This window comes from Neolamprologus multifasciatus, chromosome 18 (genome assembly GCF_963576455.1).
Source record: "Neolamprologus multifasciatus chromosome 18, fNeoMul1.2, whole genome shotgun sequence".
NCBI classification, from domain to species: Eukaryota; Metazoa; Chordata; class Actinopteri; order Cichliformes; family Cichlidae; genus Neolamprologus; species Neolamprologus multifasciatus.
In genome coordinates this window covers 27,904,633-27,926,639 of record NC_140456.1, presented here as the reverse complement: position 1 = coordinate 27,926,639, position 22,007 = coordinate 27,904,633, and the positions used below count along the sequence as shown (strand labels likewise).

The following is a 22,007-nucleotide window of genomic DNA, read 5'->3' as shown; positions in this document are numbered from 1 at the left end:
GTCCCAGGACAATATTGTGTAAGCATACAGGTACCGTAACTTCTTTTGCACTGACAAAAAACATGTTGGACTTATTTGATTCAATAGTGGACACTAGTTGCACACAAATGTTTTGCTTTGGTAAAAACTTAAACAACTGAGTTAAATCAACACAACCTTTTCATTTTCAGTTAACCTATGCATTTTGAGTTCATATTACACGATTAAGACATGTTCAGATGGAGTAAGTTGAGCTCCTGGAATATTTTAATCCTTCACAATTCTGTCATTTTATTTCAACACTATTCACTAACTTTTATCCAAATTCTACTTGGTCCCTTAAATACTACATGTTGTCTTCATATTGCCTACAGCGCGTACAAGTCGTCATTCAAACAAAGGTAAGTCAGCTCGAGTACTGCGTGTGAAATGCGTTTGATTTCCCTGCAAACATTCAGATTAGTGCAGCATAAATTCATTCATGAGGGGAAATTACAGTGAGAACATGTGGAGGCTGTTAGAGGGATAACATAGTGAGTTCAGTGCACTGATGTGACATTGTCCTGAAGGATTTAGTTATTCTTTATGGTTAAAGAAATTGCACTAATTTATTCATATTTATTATAAATAATTCTAATTATACATCTTGCTTCCATATTTGTATCTTGTGTCACTAAAAATACATTTTATTTTAGTTTTATACATTGATTAATGACCTGCATAATCTCCTTATCATATTAAGGGATTCATAATTGTCACTTTATGCTTTCTCCATCTCTAAAGTGATGACATCCTTGCATTACATACTTTAGGTTCATTTTCTGCAGGCAGGTTTCTGACAGAGAACAGGCAGATTAACACTATAACATGCAGCCTTCTATAGATGGACACATAAAGAAATGAAACATGTATGTGCTAACTTTCTAAAAACTTTGTTACATTTATGATAAAGTAGATTAAACACATTTATGTCAGCCTTGGCTCATAGTTCTTGTCTTTAAATGAACTTTGTGTGTGTTTCAGGTCCTGCACTCTCAAAGACTGAATGAACGAGCATTACAGCCATGGGTCACTGTGAGCATCACAGGGAAGGTTGAAGCCGCCCACTGCACCTGTAAGGCCGGAGTCGTGGAGACCTGCACCCACGTCACTGCTCTTCTGTTTAATGTAGAAGCAACAGTGTTGATCTGTGGCACAGGACTGTTACAGATGAACCTGCATGCTGGGTTTTGCTGGGTAATGTGACCAAGATACAGTCAGAGGTTGGCCGTAAGATAGACTTCTCCTCTTCAGCTGCCCAAAAAAAGGCTCTTGATCAAAACATAAACAGACCATCCGTAGTGACAGGGAAAAGGAGCCGTCCTCAAAAAAGAAAAATCCCACCTGCTACTGTGGAGGAGTTGTCACTGCTGGAGGATACTTGGATACTTTGCTGGAGCACAGTAAAGCTGTGGGTTGTGGGAATGACCCATAATGTTTTATCTAGGGGTCTAGATTTATGCCTGTAGTGCACTGCCATGTAAATAATTTGCATTTACTGAATATGTACTCACTGAGTACCACTGTTCAAAAATTGAATAAAGAAACAAACTAATTTCTGCCTCTTTTTTTTATTATTATGAAAACCACTTTATAGAACATCACATCCGTTACAATGTAGAATCCAGTCATTTATAGTTTACAAATGACAAAATGTTTACACAAAATCATGACAGTGTTTACGTGATATCAACCACTACTAACATTACTTTATTTACTGTATCTTTTGGAAAAAATACAGCAATTTTAACAGCACAATACTTAAGAATATTTAACAGGAGCAGGTTTCATATTTCCCTGGTTTTATTATCACACTGTTCACCAAAATGCAGCAAACCTTCACCATCTTATCCAGAAGGGTCACCTCTTCACCCTCACATGGAAGAAGTAATCTGATTGGCAGGGTGGTATGTTTGAAGCAGGTCCCTTGTGTAGCGCTGGAACCCAGTCACGATGTGTTTCATCCATTTCATAGGCTGGTTTGCTGCAATAATGCCAAATAATTAGCAACTCTATAAATAGAAGGTGGTTCTACAAAATCACTCAGTAGGATGTTTGTTCTAATTTGCTATGAGCTCAGAGTGCATCGAAAATAAAACTAATAGGCTATAAAGAGTGATATGAACATATTTAGAACTTACCGGAATGAAACTGTCTGGAGCACCAACAGATATTTGGAGATGGAAGAGAACTGGATATCAGCTCATCTCACAGCTGCTATCCAGGCTACACGCCTTCGTTTGCTAACATTGATACATGAGCTGCCTCGTGTTGCTTCCAGGTTGGGAAAGAATGAAAAGATAAACCATTTTCAAGCTTATTCTCTTGCCGGTCGTGCGATCGAACATTGCAGCCGACCACACAGCAAATATGAACCGTGGCTGTTGTGTGTGCCTTCGCTCCCTTTTCACTTGCGCTAGACCCCGAAAATGGCGGATCGAGCCAAAATCCTTTCCACGCCCACCCCCGTGACATCACGCTCCAAAGCGACTACACGCTATACAATAGCGCCCTCTACTTCTGGACAGCAGGAATAACAGGTTTACAGCCTTTGGTGTCGCACTGAGAAGAAGCTGTGCTCCAGCACCCCCGGTCGCAGCAGAGAGTATTCCCCACAAATCCCCCACCCTGCTGCAAAAACGCACAGTATTATTATACAAACATAACATATTTTGTAAAGATCTCACTGTGAATTTCACACTGAATTTATCCGCGTGTGTGTGTGTGCGTGCGTGTGTGTGCACACCCATGTACAATTGTACATTGTAAATCATGATTAAAAGACATAAAAGCTGCATTTTAAGAAAGAAATTTAAGGAGCGCATTGTATTTACCATGATAATTTATTTGGTGAAGGCAGACCTTTTGTATATGTGTAAAATAAACCACATATCTGCCAACCTCCTGTCTCAGGCTCAGGTGTTCCACTCCCATTGCCCCATTCCCACACACTGATATCTGAGGATGGAGGTTAGTTATTTTATGTCACAAAACAAGTGGAATTGTGTAAGGAAAAAAAAAAACTTTCCTTTTTGCTAAGGCATATAGGATTCCCATGATGCACTGAGTATTTCTTCCTCAGTTACATTTCTCACTCACTGTGTGTTAATAGACCTCTGCATTGAATCCTACTTGTTATTAACCTCTGTCTCTCTTCCACAGCATGTCTTTTATCCTGTCTTCCTTCCCTCACCCCAACTGGTCGCAGCAGATGGCCGCCCCTCCCTGAGCCTGGTTCTGCCAGAGGTTTCTTCCTGTTAAAAGGGAGTTTTTCGCTTCAAACTGTGGCCAAAGTGCTTGCTCATAGGGGGTCATAGATTGTTGGGTTTTTCTCTGAATGTATCATTGTAGGGTCAACTTTACAATAGAAAGCGCCTTGAGGCGACTAATGTTGTGATTTGGTGCTATATGAATAAAATTGAATTGAATAGAACAAACAGCAGCCCGATTTCAGACAGAGCTGTCATTAAACAGAAGCTATGAACACAACTCTCTTGAGTGGACAATTGAAGAAGTTTGTTTCAAGTTTTAGATTTAGGTTGCTCTTCATTTTGTTTTGATGCCACCAAAGAAGACTGTGTTGAAAAGCTTTCAGTAATGAACCGTTTTTCAGTACAAGCTTAAATGCTTCAGAAAGCTTCATTTAGCCAGCAGAAACACAAAGTCCATTGAGCCAAAATGGAAGGAAACACATGGGCAGACAAAAAGTACAACACAACAGAAAGCTAGGACAAACCCAGACTTTATATACAGACAGACGGAGCATTAATAGAGAATGAGTCACATCTGGGGAAAAATAAGAAACAGGTGAAAATAATCAGATAACTAAACAGGGGAAGCAAAAACGCACAAGAGACAGACTAGAAAAATAAAACATTATGGCGACTAAATAAGATATGGATGAAACACGGGGAACGTAAAATAAACTTAACCAAGGAACAGAATACAATCAAACTAGAATTATGAACAGAACACAGACTACAGGTAAAAAGGCCTGATGATATAGACATAATGAAACCAGCCATACTATAAAAATAAAAATTGCATAATTACAACAGACTAAGGGTCAAAGAAAAACCTAAAAATAACAGAAATTGAGCGCAGGAAAAAACAAAAACAAAACACACACACACACACACACACACACACACACACACACACACACACACACACACCAAAAACAAAATCAGTATATATAGTATATAGTAACAAAATAAAAATAAAACAAATGCCGTTGTAACTGAACTAACTCCATAAAGGTTTAGTTTCACTAAACTAAAGAAAACAAGAAAACACCTGCAAATATTTTCTAAAATGTAGTGGGTTTTTTTTTTGTTTTTAATTTAAAATATTGTACAACAAGACGAAGCTGCAAACGTGAACGCAATTCTTTTTTCTCAACTGAAGCCTTTAATCGAAAAATCAAATAAACAAATTGGCACTCTCTTTTGGCCAGACACGTGACAGCTCTTCTGCTATCATTTTGTTCACATTTAAAATAAAAATGCAGACATAAGTGTACACATTAGTTTTTGAATGCTAGTGAAAAGGGTTTTCTTTTTGTTTGTACTCTCTTGAGAATAATCTTCTCCTCAAAATGCAACATTTGTACTTGCAAAAATTATTTACGTGCGCTTAGAATAGAGGCACAAAAATAACGTCATAGGTTAAAAATGATCTATAAGTCACTTCTAAATGTTAATGTTTGGTTTATTTCGGTGTTTCATTGGTTCCTGACTAAATCGGTTTGGCTTCATTACTGGACCGTTTAATTTAATATTGAAGCCTTACTCTGAGAGCTGTCAATTTTGAATTTCACCCGTCATATCCCCCCGATGTAAAATCTTCTGTTCTTATTTAAACGGCTGACTATGAATTGAATTTAACATTAAAAATATTTTAATACAAGAGGAAACATTTTCACCGGGAGCAAAAATATTATGTTAATAAGTGGACATCCTGAAGATTGTATTTTAAATATTGTTCAGTTCTCTTCCAAACCCCAGCAGATGTGTGCTGTAAGTTTTGAGTGTCTATTAAAATGAAAATAAAAGTATTCTAACATCTCACCTGTTTGTCTTTATTCAGGCATACATGTGTACTATGTTTATTAATAGAGAGATTAAGCTTGTGTTTCTGTCATGTAGTGGTTTTGCTTAACCGTATGAAGCTTATTAGACATTATGAAACAGATGATATGTAAAAGCGAATTTTGCCAAAGTGCTTAAGATACTTTTTAATTATTTTTTTCTTAAAAAAAATCTACTACATCATGTGCATTTTTTTTCATTTCATGTGTAATTTCCATTGCAAATATTAATCACAGTTACATTAAGAAGGCAACGCAGTAAAAACTCCGGAACGGAGATGTCATCACGTACACTGCCGTCCTCGGGAGGACTCCCGTGTGAATCGACAAAGTTCGGACTGGCGAGAGAATCGAGAAACTGGCATTATTTGTTGTATTTCGTCACTGGGAGCCTCCAAACATAAAAACTTGAGCCTAAACAGAAACACGTGAAAGGCAGTCCTGCTCGTGTATTCATCACCAGGAGATATTACAGACATGAAAGGCAAAATCGTGTGCCATAGCCAGGGGTTAAAGTGCGCCCGTGTTTTTTATTTATTTATTATTGCAATGGTGGCTGATAATGAAGTCGTCAGCAAAGAACAAGTGACTTTTAACGAACGTAGCACATAAAGATCGTTGAATGTAGTACAGCTTACATGTGTGTTTATCAGTTAGCCATCTTAACTATATTCCTGGACAGCATTATTCTTCGACAGTATTCCACAGTGGTGCAGTTTGGTATGTAGCGCAGTGAGTTTTAGGACTCAGTAATGCAGTGCAACGTTGTTATTGTTAAGTGTGATTCATCAATTAGCTGTCAATCACTTGAGTTGACCTCATTTAAATCGGTAATAAAATATAAATATTATACATATAAGAAACCCCAAAGAATAAATTCGAAACCCAATTGGTTAAGAAAGAACAAGCCCCGCCTTCCCCTGCTTGTTCAGACAGCTAGGATTGTATTTTACACTGACCTAGATCAGTATAAGTATCATACAATGTAAACGAAGCACTGAAACTTGCACATATTTTTATAGATGCATTGAAGCTAATCGGGATATTTACTGTCAATCTGTGGCTGCGATTAATCACTTTACTGGAAACTTTATTAAGTAGTAACTCATTACTTCATCACAGAGGCTAATATTTCTGTCCTAAAATCGTTTAAATAGTAACAGCCTTATTGTAATATAAGCTAACCTTTACACGTAACGTTAAACTAGCACCATAAAGACAGTAAAACATGTAATAATATCTACAAATGCATCTTAAAGCTGTTATATTAGTTCTGGAGAATCTTAAGAACAGTACTAACTCCAAAGCATGTAAAACACTAGAGCTGTGTCAAATGTATAATTTCACTTGACTTACGTGTTGTTTATTTATACCTTGAGCACTTCCCTTTTTCTTTTTTTCAGTTATTTTGTTTATCTGTTTTCTTCTAAAGTATACCTTTTTGTTTACGTACTTGTATACTTAACTTGTTCAAGACACTGCAAGCTGTGGAATTTTTCATACCCTTTCTATATTCTACATTACTATGTATGTTTGTTGTTCAATTGTCTAAATTAAAAAAAAAAAAAAAGCTGTTATATTAGCACTCGTTGTCAGTGGCGGAGCGGGGGGTGGCTTACTGGGCTTAAGCCCGGGTTGTTTTTTCTGAAGGTCTTTTGGAGTGTAATTTTTTCATAGTTAGATGCCTTGCTGACAACTGTATAAAACAAAAACTACACACAATACTCGAAGCACATAGTGCACACTGTGGGAATTTACGACTGTGCATAAATCCCCCCTAATATTGGTATGATCCGAGCTCAGGCACTAAGCGGGGCGGGGACAGCTGCTGCCTGTTGGAAAAACGGAGCGAGGCAGACAGAGGAGAACTGAAGTTCGACCAGGTACCAAAGCAAATCATTCGTACTGTACAAATAATGTAAATATGACGGTGTATCACGAAAGATTGATAACAAACTGATCACTTGACCCATATTACGTTACTTGCTCTTCAAGTGAATCAACAAATGGCGAAATGAAAAGCCGAACAACAACAATGCTGTTTCTTTAGAGAGTCTTAGCTTACGTGTGTTTATTTCATATTTTCAGTTGTTTCCCTCCACGGCTAAATAAATCGGTTTCAGTAATGCACTGATATACAAGAATGGACATAAGGGGCTTCTTTCAAAGAAAAAACTCTGGTAGTATTTTATATATTGTGCTTTGTATGTTGTTCAGTATATTTCTATGCAAAACAAGAGGAACTTCAATACACAGCAGTATATTCACAGTTTAAACCAGATATTTATATACACTTTACGGAAAACACAAGAACATTTTTTTTACTGTACAACATCAAGTTAGAGTAAACTTGTTTTGTTTTGGATAAATAAATATTGAAATATCTTTTGAATGAGTTAAATGTCAGAATAAAGAGAGACAGAGCTGTCTTTTTTTTATCACTTTCATCAAATTTAAGAGTACATGTACACTAAGTTTATTGTTAATTGATAAGAAAACTGCAGACGATTCCATTCTGAGCTGAAGAAGCTTCTGATAGGTTAGCAGAGTACATGTGAGTAAATTGGTGACACACCTGTGGATGCATATAAGGCAAAACACAGAGCCTGTTTCTTTAAAATGGGAAAATCAAGAGATGTCAACCAAAACACCTGGAAAAGAATTGTGGAGCTCCATAAGTGTGGCTCAGTTTTGAATACAATTTGGTGCCATTTGCAATTAAGAAATACAGACAGTTTCTCTCTTTACTCTTAAAGTTAACAAATATGTTTTTTATATTTATCAATCTAAAAAAAATAAACATTTAGTCTGATTTGATGTTACAATTAAAAAAGTGTTTTTATCTGAAGAGTTTGTAAATATCTGGTTTCAACTGTATATTTGATGATTGTCAGCACAAAGAGGGAGAGAGAGAGGAACAGAGAGGGAGAGAGAGGAGAATGAGGACAGAACAGAGATGGAACAAGAGCAGGTGAGACACACATGTTAGTCAAATGGTTGTTTACCAAAAGTATCACCGTATCATAGGTACTCATGTATCTCCCCATATGGAAAAGAAATAGTAAAAACTTATATGATTTACTCATGAAAGTGGCCACTTTCTCATTACTTTCATATATTGTTTTAGTAAGAATCCAAAACATACAAGTTTCATTATATAATTCTTCAAGGGATCTTATATCTGTTTTCACTCTTGTATGCTTTTCATACAAGTTTCACACAAAACAGATACAAACTTTATAAGATTTATATATATCTTTTCCATATGGGTCGTACCTAGTGTTTCTTTTTAGGTTTGTTATTTTTCAAATTCTATATTTATTAAGTTCTGCAGGCTTGTTTGCACAACAAGGCTAAATAATTATAGAAACTTTTCTCAATCTAAATAGTGGACTTTGGTAGAATTAAAAAATTAGTGTAGTGCAGGTCTATGATGATTTTTAGTGCTACTGTCATCTAGTTCTGATTCTTGTTCTGTCTTGGTTAAGTCCTCAGTAGTCCTGATTTTGAACTCTTGTAGTCCAGTTTTAATTCCGGATCAGTTCTGGGTCTGGTTGAATTGGGGTTTAGTCCCTGTGTCTTGATACAGCCCTGATTTTGTTCTGCCTCGCTGCTTAATTAAAAAACTAGTTTAAGGTGTCCTGCATATGTGATATATTTTTTTCCTATATGAAGTCATTCTTTTTTGAACAAACCTCAAAACAAAGCCTATTAATCTTTCAGTCATTTCTGCCCCCCCCCCCCCCCCCCCCCCCCCAAAAAAAAAAAAAACAAAAAAAACCCACATGCATACTACCCTTTAGGGCTAAGCCCCGGGTGTTTCAAATGTCTGGCTCCGCCTCTGCTCGTTGTATTACTAACATAACCACATTCACTGTAACGGCGGATATGTAAAGCTAGCTCATATTCACGTAATATAACGTTTGTGGTTTTATTTTGGTAACTTCCTGCATGACCGGAAGTGAACGATGTAACAGTAACCAACTTGATGTACAAAAAAGACGGAAGAAAACGGAAACTAATGCTAACGGAGAAAAGGAAGAGAAAAACATGGTTAAATTGTACAAAATTAATGGTTCTAGATACAGTTGACAGGGGAACAAGGTTTGTAATGTATATGACTTAATTTTTGTTTTATTTGTTTGTCTAGCTCTTACGTTGGTTCGTTGTCTGATACACGGCAAGGAATAATAAAGGTCATTCAACAACCATCAGTTCTGGCCTTCTCAGTTCGACTGGATGCTATATTAACATTATTGACGTCACAGGTCCGGAGTTTTTACTGCCGTCCCCTCATAATTTAACTGTGAGTAATATGTTATGAAGCTTAACTTTAATCACAGCCAAACCGGTTTACTCAGGAACAAATAAAACACTGAAATAAACCAAACATTAACATTTAGAAGTGATCTAAGTGACTTATATATCATGTTTAACCTCAGTAGTGAAATCTCTATTAATAAAAATAGTGTACATGTACATACGTGTACATACCTTAATAAAAACAAGCAGGTGAGATGTTAGAACGCTTTTATTTTTATTTTAGTGGACACTCAATACAATAGACAGCTACTGGGGTTTGTTTAACCTGAGTAGTCAAAGGAGCTTGCAAAGAAAAGCGTCTGGACTTCTTTAAGTTACTTGAAGACGTTTCACCTCTCATCCGAGAAGCTTCTTCAGTTCTAAGGTCAAATGGTGGAGAGTCCCAGATATAAACCTAGTGGGAGTATCCCCCCACACAGGGACAAAAGGACCCCCTGATGATCCTCTAATCGCCTGAGCCAAGGTGTGGAACTGGGTGTGGGTCCCAATCAGCCAGAGTTTCGGGTGAGCTCATTGTGAAACCTGGCCCCACCTTATCATGCGAATTCCTGAGGTCAGATGGCCCAGGATGTGAGTGGGTGTTAAGGCGTCTGGGAAGGCACTTCCCAAGCGCATGGCACAACACAGAAGAGCCACCTCCACAGGACAAGACTCAGCTGTCCATCTGCATCTTAAGGATAAAGGACACTCTTTTGAGGATGCCAATGTTCACATTTTGGACAGAGAGGACAGATGGTTTGAAAGAGGAGTGAAAGAAGCCATCTATGTCCACTGTGAGCGACCATCTTTGAACAGAGGCGGTGGTTTACGACACCAACTCTCTGCCATCTATAATCCAGTTTTGAGATCCCTTCCCTGAAGAAGCTTCTCGGATGAGAGGTGAAACGTCTTCAAGTAACTTAAAGAAGTCCAGACGCTTTTCTTTGCAAGCTCCTTTGACCACGATGACCTGGATGACTGAGAACCTTCACAGACATTTAACCTGAGTAGCGAAAAGACCGCGGGGGGGGGTGAAAACGATGTGCCGGGAGTCCGCTGTTCTCGCCGGCTGTAATAATCCTCGGCCTTTGCTGTGTCCCAATTCAGGGTCTTCACGCTTGAAGTACGCATTTCAAGTGCGATTATGTCACCGCCACGCGACGACGGCTGTCCCAATTCGAAGTGTACTATATATATATATATATATATATGTTCAAGACAGAAGAAATTTAAACTGTTTTAATGTGAAATTGCAAAAAGCTTAGCTGTGTCTCTAAACCTGTGTAACTTTGCTCTGCTTCACTTCAGCAGCGTCAGGTGTTGTTTATATGTTGATTCATGGTTTTCTTTAGTTTTCGTTCTACTGCAGAATATTTTTAAGTTTGTTATCTGCTATAAAATCACAGGCCAGGAAAATCTCCTTCATGTTTTTCTGTGTTTTATCCTCAGTTACTTTCACACAAAGGCATCTGCTGTGATGCTTAAACCTCTGATGAAGTCTCACAACTGTCAGCTTTCTTTTTATAGATATGAAAATATGGATATGTACTGATAAATGATCAGAATTATAATATTTATGACTTTCTGAGGCAAAATTTCCCCGATTCAAATCGAATCGATTCTAGAAATCAGTGACGATACCCAGCCCTAGGACTAAGGTGCAAGTACCCCTTATGTGCATTTTGCAGGCAATTACACGGTAGCACCCGCAGCTAAGGCACAAGTAGCCTGTAATTATGTGTAATTTCTGTAATAAGTCAGTTTTTTGCAGGATTCTATAAAATAATTACACTGTTAGATCCCAAGTACCCTGTGATTATGTGTAATTTCATGTATACGTGTTGTGCCAAAAGTGACGTGAGTTATTTAGTTGATGATATTTTCCTCTAACCCAGGGGTCTCAAACTAGCCACCCGTATATTGACGTGAAAAAAAATATGATGGAGTTTGGCCCTTGAAGTTTTTTTTGTTAGAGAGGATTTGTTTGTTGTTGTGTGCAATGTTAAAACAAGTTCTTTAAAAAGCAAAAAATAATTAAATTATTTAATGAGCCGCCATGTGTGTGGCCAGAACATTTAAGTTTGAGACCCCTGCTCTAACCCATTCACAACTGGCCTAGTTATGGGAAATAAAACTGGTTATAAATACCAAGGCTGTAAACACGTTTATTCCTACTATAGTGTTTGACATTTTAACATTCTGTCTGTGAGGACTGAGTTACATTTGCAATTACCAGCCAAAATGGCAAAACAATGTTTTGTTCAAAAACAAAAATAAACAAATATCTTCAATGAAATCCTCTGATCACACTTTTCTGCTGTCACACAGAGTCACCTTCTGCTCATCCACTTGAATAAGTGCCTTTTGTTCCAGCCTGTTAAGATCATTTAGGAAACAAGCCTGTATTAACTGGTGATAGTTACAGCTTGACTCATGCAGGTGCCTGCTAGGGAAATGATCTACTTCGTGGTAGGTCTGGATGTGTGCTTTATAGAATGGGGACAAACGTGCAGATGGGGACATGCAGCCTGAGGAAATATATCCCCTTTTACATTTGGGTAGGATGGAGAAAACCAGGGTGACTTCTGAGAGGTTATTAGTTATTCTCTCAAATATTATCTTTGAAAAAGGAAAAAAACAACAAAAACAAACAAAAAAAATCCTCATAAACTTGATTGTAGGACAGAGTAGTTATACACTACAGGTCCAGCCTGCTTCCTCTTTGATAGGTACTGATGGTGCACAAAACAGCTATATAAGCAAAATATATTTGTTATCAGTAGTATTATTATTTTGTCTGTCACTTAACATTTTAGACAGAGAAGATCTGAATTATTTGGTTAACGGACTGTTATACATTTCATACAGCTACATTTTGAATGGAAATTACAACCATGTCTGAGTTTTCATTATTACGGCATCAACATTTATGTCTAAACAAATTTTTCCCAACAAGTTGTTGTAATACACATTTTAGGCTAAGTAGTCTTCCACAGGGCACACATGAAATTATCATTCAGGCACAATCACGTTTCTTGCAAAATGATCGCTTTGTTTCCAGCCATTATTAATTACTGCAGCAAGTACAGTAGCTTACAGAAGAATGAAAGTATTTGCTTTGAGGAGTTGTATATTCTTTTGCAGAACATAATGCAATGAAGCAGGGCCGCTGAATCATCTGTGTGCACACTCTCAAGGACACCAAAAGAGGTAACATGCAATAACTATTACATTTAAAATGAAGACTTTGTAAGTTAATAAAACCTGTGTGCTGCTGTTAGTTACAGTTGTGATATTTAAACTGTGTAAATGTCTGTAATGCAGACTCAGCATGTCTGCCAAAGACATTATGAGGAGAAATAAAACAGCCACGATTCTGTCTGGAGACTACAGGCTGATCCTCAACAAAGTTTATGAGAAGGAGCTGATCACTGAACAGGAGTACAACAACCTCAAAAGTATCAGCGGAAAAGATGTGGAGGGACATGTTGTTGAGCTCGTGATTAAGATCATGAGTAAAGGAGACGATACCTGCGGAGCTTTTCTGAACCCCCTGCAAACTGATGAAAACATTAAAAGTACTTTCCCTCAACTGAATGACACCCTGTTTGTACCTAAGCCTGACCAAGCTTCTTTACTTCAGCAAGGTAATTACACACACAGAGAAATGTTGTGTCTGAGATCATATTCTAGTTGGATGTGTAACTCTGTTTCTCTCTATGTTCTGTCACAAGACGGCTCCAGTCAAATGGAGGTGAGGTCCTACTTCTGGAAAGGCAGAGCAGCTCAAATAAGTTACAACATTTGTGTCAGAGAGATAATGTGCTGTTTAATCAATTTCCTTCACATAATATTGCAAGCTGTATGACATAGGGTCATCTCAAAGACTGTTGCTACATTCATATAGCCTATGGTACTTAGTGTTTGTATCTATCAGTCCATCCAGGCCTGTGCTGGTGGGAGCAGGTCTGTGATACAAAGCTTGTACTCAACTCTAGAAGACGAGCTGGACTCTACTGAGGTGGCAGCACTTTGCTTCCTGTGTCGTGATGTTTTTAGTAGAAGTCATCTGAAAGGGGTCAGTGCTGCATGTTCTATACTGTTATCCTTCCACTTGTTTTACTGACATGTTTATGGATGCGTCACTTGTAGGACTGACAGTATGATAGATTGCTTAGATATGTTCATATTCACTGATAGACTTTCTAATGACCCCCACCCCACCCCCACCCCACCCCACAGATCACTAATATCAAAGACCTGTTCTCAAGCTTAGAGGAAAAAGGTCTCCTGCAGAACAATTGTTTCCTTTCTCAGCTTCTCTCAACTATTGATCGAGTAGACCTCGTCAGGTCCCTGGGCATAGATAGCAAACGATCAAAGGACACAGATGGGAGTCCTGTTCTGTCACAGTACAGGTGAACGCAGTCCCACATTGACTTTAATATGACAGCATGCATATAGTAATAATTAGTACTTAAATGCTATCAGTTTGAATTACAAAATCTTTTGCCTGTTTGGCTTTCTCTCCACATTTTTATTTTTTCTTCTTTTTTCTCCACTGTTAGGGTGATGCTGTACAAAATATGTGATGCTATGAATAACGACAATATCGCAATCATGAAGTTTCTACTGAGATCAAAGCTGCTGAAAAGCACACTGGATCAATGCAAAGTGAGATAACATTTGCACACCTTTCCAGCTATTTAAAAATCAACTCACCATATCTACATCTACAGGATGTAGACATTAAGAAACAACTGCATCTGGGCTTCAGATTTTAAATCCTGTGGTGATTTTCTTTTTAACAAAACATTTATTTCTCAATAAATGAACATCAGTACATCACAACAAGAAAAAAAATTGTCACAGAAACACAGGGCTGAAATATAATTGACCATATATAACAAAACACACTCTTTTCTTAAAGCACCACTGAGAAGAAAAATCAGTTAAATTATTTGTCAATGGATACAATGGAAATTCAGTTTTAACCTCCTAAGACCCGAAATCTTTCATGGCATGAAATTTTTAATTTCTCTTTGCTATTTGAGCTGATTGGGAACAGATGAATGTAAAAACAAAGAATTTACAGATTTTTATTTTTTTTCCTGATTTTTGTTTCTGAGAAAAGTGAGATCCACATATTGGGACATTTTAAATTTAAAAGAACAGTGGCAGTATAATGTCCTCGTGTGGATATCAGGCCCTCGTAGAACTTGTCGACATCTATATTTAACCAGCTAAATGAAAGTTGTATCAACCCTTTTCCCTGCAATATTATTAATCTTAATTTTTCTTCTTTTATATATAGAAAGTTTTGCTTGACCCACCACAAAATTTAACAGCTTCCATCTTACCAGCCTCTTTTTTGTATAGCTGGCGCCAAACAGAAATGCCAATGAAGACAAAGCCTCTCCACATTTTTCAAAGACACGTGTTAACATAATGAACAGTGGTTCATTTCTATGTTTCTCTTGATCATAGACTGGATGTAAAAAAATAACCAAAACATATATAAAGCTAACTTCTGGATCTGAAATGTGAAAGCATTTAAGAAGTGCTTTAAACATATTATTCTAAGTGCATCCATCCCTAAATCTAAACTAAAAACTGAAGGTCACAGAGAATTTCAGTCTATGATCTGTGCACCCAGCTGACTTGTTCATTACAGAGCTGAAGATTTGTGTCTTTAAACTGGCATTTGAGCAGCATTTTGCAGTGAAGCAGTTGATAGATTTATAGTGTAGCTGCAGAGCCTCTGTGAACTAAAACCATCTTTGCTGTTAATTCCAGACAGTGCTGGAGGTGATTGCTGAGATGGAAAAGAAAGATTTAATATCAGACACAAATGTCAGTGTGTTGCATGAAATACTCCAAGAGATTGATCCTGAGCTGGCAATGATTGTAGAGAACTACGTTCAAGGTATGAGAGACATTTTTCATGTTACCACAGAAAAACATTTAGATGTAAACAGTGTGTTTCTGTGAACATCATCAAATGATTGTACTCGTTACAGGAGTCCCCCAGCAGCAGCAGATGTTACCTCCTCATGTCAGTATTGACAAGTGTATCTGTCTGTGTGTTTCTGAACATTTAATTCTGTGCGTCAGTTTGCTGATCACTGTGATGTTTATTCCCACAGAGGTTTTTTGACACAAATGAATCCCATCTTCCTCTGTCTGTAACTGAAACTCAGTGCAGTTGTAAGTATCTCTGTTCAGAAAAATTTGTAATTATTTTTTAGGAATTCCTACAGTCACTCTGGTTTTTATTATTTTGTCATAATAATACTGGGCATGTAAATATGTTGTTCTTTTGTCTCTAAGGCAGAGGAGAGATTATTTACACTGATGCACGATCACAGCCCACCTCTCTTCCTGATCAGGTAGTTCGTTCAGACTTTTATGCTTTCATTCATTCTTTTGTCGGAACACTAAAATTTATATTAATGTAAAAACATAATAATTCACATTTGCTTTGTTTGTGTCCTGTAGTCAGAATACTACACTTTGACTCATAAGTCTCATGGTTTATGTGTGATCATCAATAATGAGATCTTCACTACTGAAACATGTCTATGTCATCGAAGGGGAACTCAGAAGGATGCAGGTAGAGTTCTTACCTTCAAACCATATCATGATCCGATTTATGTATGACTGTTTTAACTAGAAGCACTGAGACCTGCACCAGTTACTGCACATACAGATCAGATATTCTTTGGTTTTGTAATCTACTGCTATACCTTCATTTGTTTGTTTTCTATGTGGCACAGATGCTCTGAACACAGTGTTCACAAGCTTAGGCTTTAAAGTGCTGATACACAACAACCTGACTGCAGCACAAATACGGAATGAATTAAGAATGTACAGCAAGAAGAATTTTGTGAATGATAATGCCTTGGTAAGTAGATTCATACATCTTTGGAATTGTATCCTCAACCACCATTCTATATTCTTAATTTATTTTATAAATCCCTGGATTTGCATGTCCCAGTGATCCCAGAAGCTATGTTGCCAAGGACTTTTTGTAACCTGGTAAGGTTTTGCATGGCAAATTGGCCCTGGGTGAGGGACCAGACAGAGCAATTCAAAAACCCCTATAAGCAGAATATCCAGGGCACAGTTTCCCAGCATAGGGTTACTGGGATCTACCCAGGAGCCAGGCCTGGGGAGGGTGCCCAACAGTGAGTGTCTGGTGGGCAGGCCTTAGTCTATGTGGGCTGCCTGGGACAGCCCGAAAAAGGGACATGGGCCCACCCTCCTGTAGGCCCAACACCCACAGGAGGTGCCATAGGGGTCAGGTGCATTGTGTGCTGGTTGGCAGCCAGGGGCGGAAACCCTGGTGGACAGACCCTTGGCTACCGAGACTAGCGAATAGGATATGGAATATATTGCGTGAAGTCGAGATGTACCGGCTAGATCGGGCTCTGGAACCAGTCTCCTGGAGAGTTGCTGCACTCTGTCTCAGTCTGGTGTTGGTGTAAACCGATCACCACCTGGTGGTGATTCTGACCAGGTGGTGGGAGAGGAGGCTGGATAGACCTGGCAAGCCTAAACATATAGTGAGGGTGCACTGGGAACACCTGGCAGAGGCCACGGTCCGGCTGAGCTTCGACCCATCCCAAGGGAGACTGGGGACATTAAGTCCGAATGGACCACCTCCATTGCTGAAGCTGCTGCACTGAGCTGTAGCTTAAAGGTGGTTAGGGCCTTTTGTGGTGGTAACACCTGAACCAGATGTTAAGACACTAGAGGTAAGTAATCTGGGCTGTAGCACCCAGATTACTTACAGCTACTTCGGTGCAACTGATATAAGATGCGGTAAGCTGAAGACAGCTTCAACCGTCTGTTTGCTGAAAAATAGTAACGCGACCGCAACACATTTTTTTGTTAGTAGCGGTAACGGCGTTGTAACGATAGAAATAGTAATTAGTTAGATTACTTATTACTGAAAAAAGTAACGCTGTTAGTAACACAGTTATTCCCATCACTGGTAATATGCATTTTATATATGGTTAGAAACTTTCACACAGTTTTTTCATTTTAAATAATCACATTTTTACATGTTTAAATTTACACAAAATTTCAGAAATCTGCACTGTCATCAGTGTTGGGAAGGTTACTTTTAAAATGTGTTCCACTACAGATTACAGAATACATGCCCCAAAATCTATTTTGCAATGTATTTTATTACTCAGTGAGAGTAATGTATTCTGAACACTTTGGATTACTTAATATACTGTCATGCTTTTTACAACTACATGAATGTACTATTGCTGTGTGATTTATTACTATTACTGAAGGTCACTCACCATACAACACGTTCTCACTCCCAAAGCGTAACATTTTACGCTAGGTGACAAATCGTCAACATATTACGTTTTCGGCTACCCACCACGTTCCTAAATGACGACCTCGGAAAAATGAGGAAATATGAGAACCGTATGGACTCAATCTACACATGTTTGCTCTTTTTCTTCAAATCGCTTAGAAACACGCTATTTAACATCATTAAAGTCCTGGTTAAGCTCAGGAAAAAGGTTATGGTTAGGGCTGGAATACAGGGCTGGAACATCTATTACCGCGGGAGCGTCATTGCACTGGATTTCGCCCATAACCCGCCGTGTCCCATAAGAACGCCGAGGGTCTCCTTTCGCGTTCCTCAGGAACGCCGCGGGACGTGACAAAACGTCGGCATGTTACGCCTTGGGAGTGAGAACGGGCTGCACCATACCAATACCAACTAGATTTTTTAAATCTTAATATAAAATGAGTAACAGTAGGGTGGACATTAGGTAATGTTGCACCTTTTGCAGTGATCTCATATAGAAAGCTACTCCTGTATCAGTAATACGTTTTCTTTTTGTCTCCTTTCTGAACTGCACATGATTATTTGCAGCTAGCAGGTTGTTAATGCAGCCTTCATTAATAGTAATAAATCACACAGCAGTAGTACATCAAAGATACTGAATTGGATATAACCCAGGTAGCTACCACAACTTAAACAAAGCAGTTGCAGTAGGCTAATGTTAGTTTTGAAAAAAAGATTTACTTCCAGCTGAGAGCAGCTTGTTTGCTGGCAAACAGTTTGCATTGCATGGTCAGATTTTGCTCATCCCTTTGTTCTTTAAATGTGAAGTGGTGTCCGAATTTCCAAGTAAGAAATGCATTCCTGTCCGTGCACTGCTGGCTCTGGCTCCACTGTGTAAATGACACCATCAGCATTAACAGGACGCTTACATTAGACCAGAGGTCTCAAACTTAAATGAGCTGTGGGCCACTGCTGGCACTGTCATCTCATTGGAGGGCCACTTCAGTGTTCAAGTAGTAAAAAATACACAAATAAACAAAAAAACACAAAATACTTCTGAAAATGAAGTGTTTTGTTTGTTTGTTTGTTTTTATTTCAAATATTGCATAATAAGACAAAACTGCAAACGTGAACCCAATTTTTTCACAGTCTTAACTGAAGCTTTTTATTGAACTACCAAATAAACAAATTGGTACTCTCTTTTGGCCAAACATGTGGCAGCACTTCTGCTGTCATTTTGCTCGTATTTAACAAAATAAAAATGCAGACACAAGTGTACACATTAGTTTTTGGTTGCTAGTGAAAATTGTTTTATTTATTTATTTTGTACTCTCTTATACCTCGGCCAGGTCCGCGGCTCCGAACCATAGTAAAGGGACCTCTGGCTAATATGTTGGGTTCCGTGTCGGGTCATAGCTGGGAACTAGCTTTACTGTCTGGGTCAAATTTGCTAGCGAGAGACAGAGAGAGGCATTGAAATGTTGCTCCAATGGAAATGATTGTTTTGGAGGCGGCAAACACAGTGTGCAGTCGAGTCATGACCTCTTACAACTGGACTCGTCAGGCACTCTGCACTGGCTGCAGTGGTTATTATTATATTTACATGCTTACATCTCCCGTTTCTAGTCGATAGCAACTCATACTTTTTGACTTTCCTTTTTCTCTCTTCCTCGTGCTCACAAACACACATAACACCAGGGGCAGTCCCACACATTCTCCCTGCAACACGAACTACACTGCCCATTAGGCTACATTCTTTAGGGCTATGCCTGTAACACTCTGCTCATATTGCCTTCATATTAAATAATTTTTTGCATATTAATCTTTAAAAAATATTTCTTCATGTCATTATGCGGGCCGCAAGATTGAGACCCAGGCATTAGAGCCTCTTATTGCACGTTGGGTTTCCACCGGCGTGGAATTACCAAAAAATAAAGAGGGGATAGCTTACAATATGAAACAGGAAAAGACCACCGTGTTATCCATCTGTTTTTACAAAGTAACTGTATTCTGATTATTACCTTTTTAAATGGTAACTTTAACGGAAAACAGTTACACTTCTTTTGTATTTTAAATACGTAATGCCAGTACATGTATGCAGTACTCCCCAACACTGACTGTCATGAACAAATTTTTCACCAAAAAATTTAAACCTAATTTTTCATGATTTATTTGGTTAACAGATTACTCGAGTAATCAATGAAATAATCGATAGATTAGTTGATTACAAAAATAATTGATAGCTGCATCCCTAACTCATTGCATACGTCAGGCTAGGGTTGGGTCCAGGGCAACTGTCAGTTGTGAATTAGTTAATTTGGTATCATTTACCAACATTCATACTACCTTTATACTGATCAGAGGTTGATAAGCAGCCCAGATAGTTCATGTAACATCTGCCTATATACTGCACAATGTCCTTCTTCTTCACTTAATCCTTGCTTTTGGCTTCGTTCACTTCCCCTTCTTCATTTCTAAAGTCAACCTTCAGAGTACCATTTAAATCTACCTAGCTACATTCCCCCCCTGACACCACCTTGCAGTATCCTGTCTCTTTACGATTCTGCATAAGATGTAGTTTGATGTAGTTCACCTTTGTGAACCTTTCTCCACTCTTATAATTCACTTCTACCTTCTTCTTAAAGTATGTGGTCACCACAGCTATTTTTATCCTTTTCACAAAATCCACTACCATGTGTCCTTTTGCATTTTTTGTTCTTAACACCACATCTATTCAATATGCCTCTGATTTAAGGTGGTATGCGTGCTTTCGCATGGAGAAAAGGGGTGTGTCTTTGGCACAGACGGGGAAAAGGTGTTTCTGAAAGATCTGATGCTCCCCTTTACAAGTGGAAGAGTCCCTACCTTGTCAGGGAAGCCCAAACTCTTCTTCATTGAAGCAAGTCAGGGTGATGAATACCAGAAAGGATACTATCCCTGCAGCAGAGAGGACGAGAACCAAAACAAAGGAGCACTGCAATCAGACGCCTCAGTCCCTGATAAGGCAGTGCTAGTGCCTGAACTAGCAGACTTTCTGATCAGCATGGCCACATTGCAGGACTTCGGATCATTTCGAAACACAGTCACGGGATCTATCTACATACAGGAGCTGTGCAAGCAGCTGACAATAGCAGCAAGAAGGTGAGTTGAAGTGATTAGTTTCTTTATGGCAGACCATACTACTCTCATATGGGAAGGTCATAGTGCAGTAGTTTCCAACAAAGTAGATTTTTTAAATGTAATTTCTGTTACATACAGTTCGGTCCATAGAATCATGGACAAAGACACAAATGTAGTAGTTTTTCCTCTGTAGAGCGCCTCAATACATTTTCACACAATCAGACCTTGTGCTTTCATTCAAGGGGTTTTACAAAAAGCACAGTCTTAACTGTTTTAAAATTACACCCATTTTCTGAGGCTCAAAAGTCATCAGGGAAGACAAATCAAATGCATCAAATCTCTGTACATTTCTGTCTTCCTGCTTTTGGTGCTTTCAAACATGGTGTTGGCATGAGCTGCGTGTTTTGTTAAAATGATCCAAGATGTATCCTTTTTGTTTCACGTGTGTTCCTTCCAGACAGGAGATGGATGATATCCTCACTGTCCTGACACGTGTGAACAGGGAGGTCAGCAAAGGAGAGTATTTATCCCACAAACAAATGCCACAGCCCAACTACACTCTCACCAAGAAGCTCGTCCTCAAATTTGTATGACCCGACTGTGACCAAATACAACACTGCATGTCTACACAATTCCCGGATTCACATTACAGTTTACACTGTGTGTGTGTTTGGTTTGATAAATGTGATTTTTGTAATTATGAACTGAATAAAAATTATCCACAGTGGCAAATGAAATGGTACATTTTTGTCATTTCTTAAATATAAATAGGAATTTTTTATTTGGTGTTTTCCAAACTCTAGAAAAGTGTTTTTCACCTAAGAATCATAAAATCAAATCTTACACTCTTACACCACTTCTTAATATTTGAGCAACTGCCAAACATAAACATTACAGGTAAAGGAGCTGCCGAGGTGTAATAGGTTATATAAGGTACTGGTTAAAATGCTGCTTCAAACCAGACAGCGATACATCATATAGACCAGTGTTGTACCTCTCTCTTGACCTCTGTATACAGTGACAACCACAGGTGAATGAGACAGGTTGCATAAAGCACTTTGAGCCCTCAAAGAAGAAAAAAACATTATATAAGAATCACACACCAAAAGTTTTACATTTGGATCCGTCACTACATAAGAGCTGGACTGATTTCATTGCAGGTCT

At 38.4% G+C, this 22,007-nt stretch overlaps 1 protein-coding gene and 4 long non-coding RNA genes across 5 annotated transcripts; 3 read left to right on the top strand and 2 right to left on the bottom strand.

Moving 5' to 3' along the window:
- Positions 1–350: 350 nt before the first annotated feature.
- On the top strand, positions 351–1,573 carry LOC146498223 (uncharacterized). The gene is made up of 2 exons (XR_014870896.1): positions 351–380; positions 1,003–1,573. It is a non-coding gene; the product is annotated as an uncharacterized LOC146498223 (long non-coding RNA).
- On the bottom strand, positions 1,571–5,017 carry LOC146498222 (uncharacterized). The gene is made up of 2 exons (XR_014870895.1): positions 2,160–5,017; positions 1,571–2,002 (listed from the first exon to the last, which is right to left on the bottom strand). It is a non-coding gene; the product is annotated as an uncharacterized LOC146498222 (long non-coding RNA).
- Positions 5,018–6,941: 1,924 nt separating this feature from the next.
- Positions 6,942–12,781, top strand: LOC146498220 (uncharacterized). Its single transcript, XR_014870953.1, has 3 exons — positions 6,942–6,990; positions 12,554–12,619; positions 12,734–12,781. It is a non-coding gene; the product is annotated as an uncharacterized LOC146498220 (long non-coding RNA).
- Positions 9,257–12,577, bottom strand: LOC146498221 (uncharacterized). The gene is made up of 2 exons (XR_014870952.1): positions 10,413–12,577; positions 9,257–9,695 (listed from the first exon to the last, which is right to left on the bottom strand). It is a non-coding gene; the product is annotated as an uncharacterized LOC146498221 (long non-coding RNA).
- Positions 12,782–12,785: 4 nt separating the features above from the next.
- Positions 12,786–21,580, top strand: LOC146498219 (caspase-8-like). The gene is made up of 12 exons (XM_085141927.1): positions 12,786–13,163; positions 13,347–13,487; positions 13,652–13,827; positions 13,978–14,083; positions 15,206–15,335; positions 15,430–15,464; positions 15,556–15,616; positions 15,740–15,798; positions 15,908–16,022; positions 16,186–16,313; positions 20,479–20,864; positions 21,301–21,580. The coding sequence occupies exons 1-12, from the start codon at positions 12,921–12,923 to the stop codon at positions 21,434–21,436; spliced, it is 1,716 nt and encodes a 571-aa protein (XP_084998053.1). The 5' UTR covers positions 12,786–12,920; the 3' UTR covers positions 21,437–21,580.
- Positions 21,581–22,007: the final 427 nt, after the last annotated feature.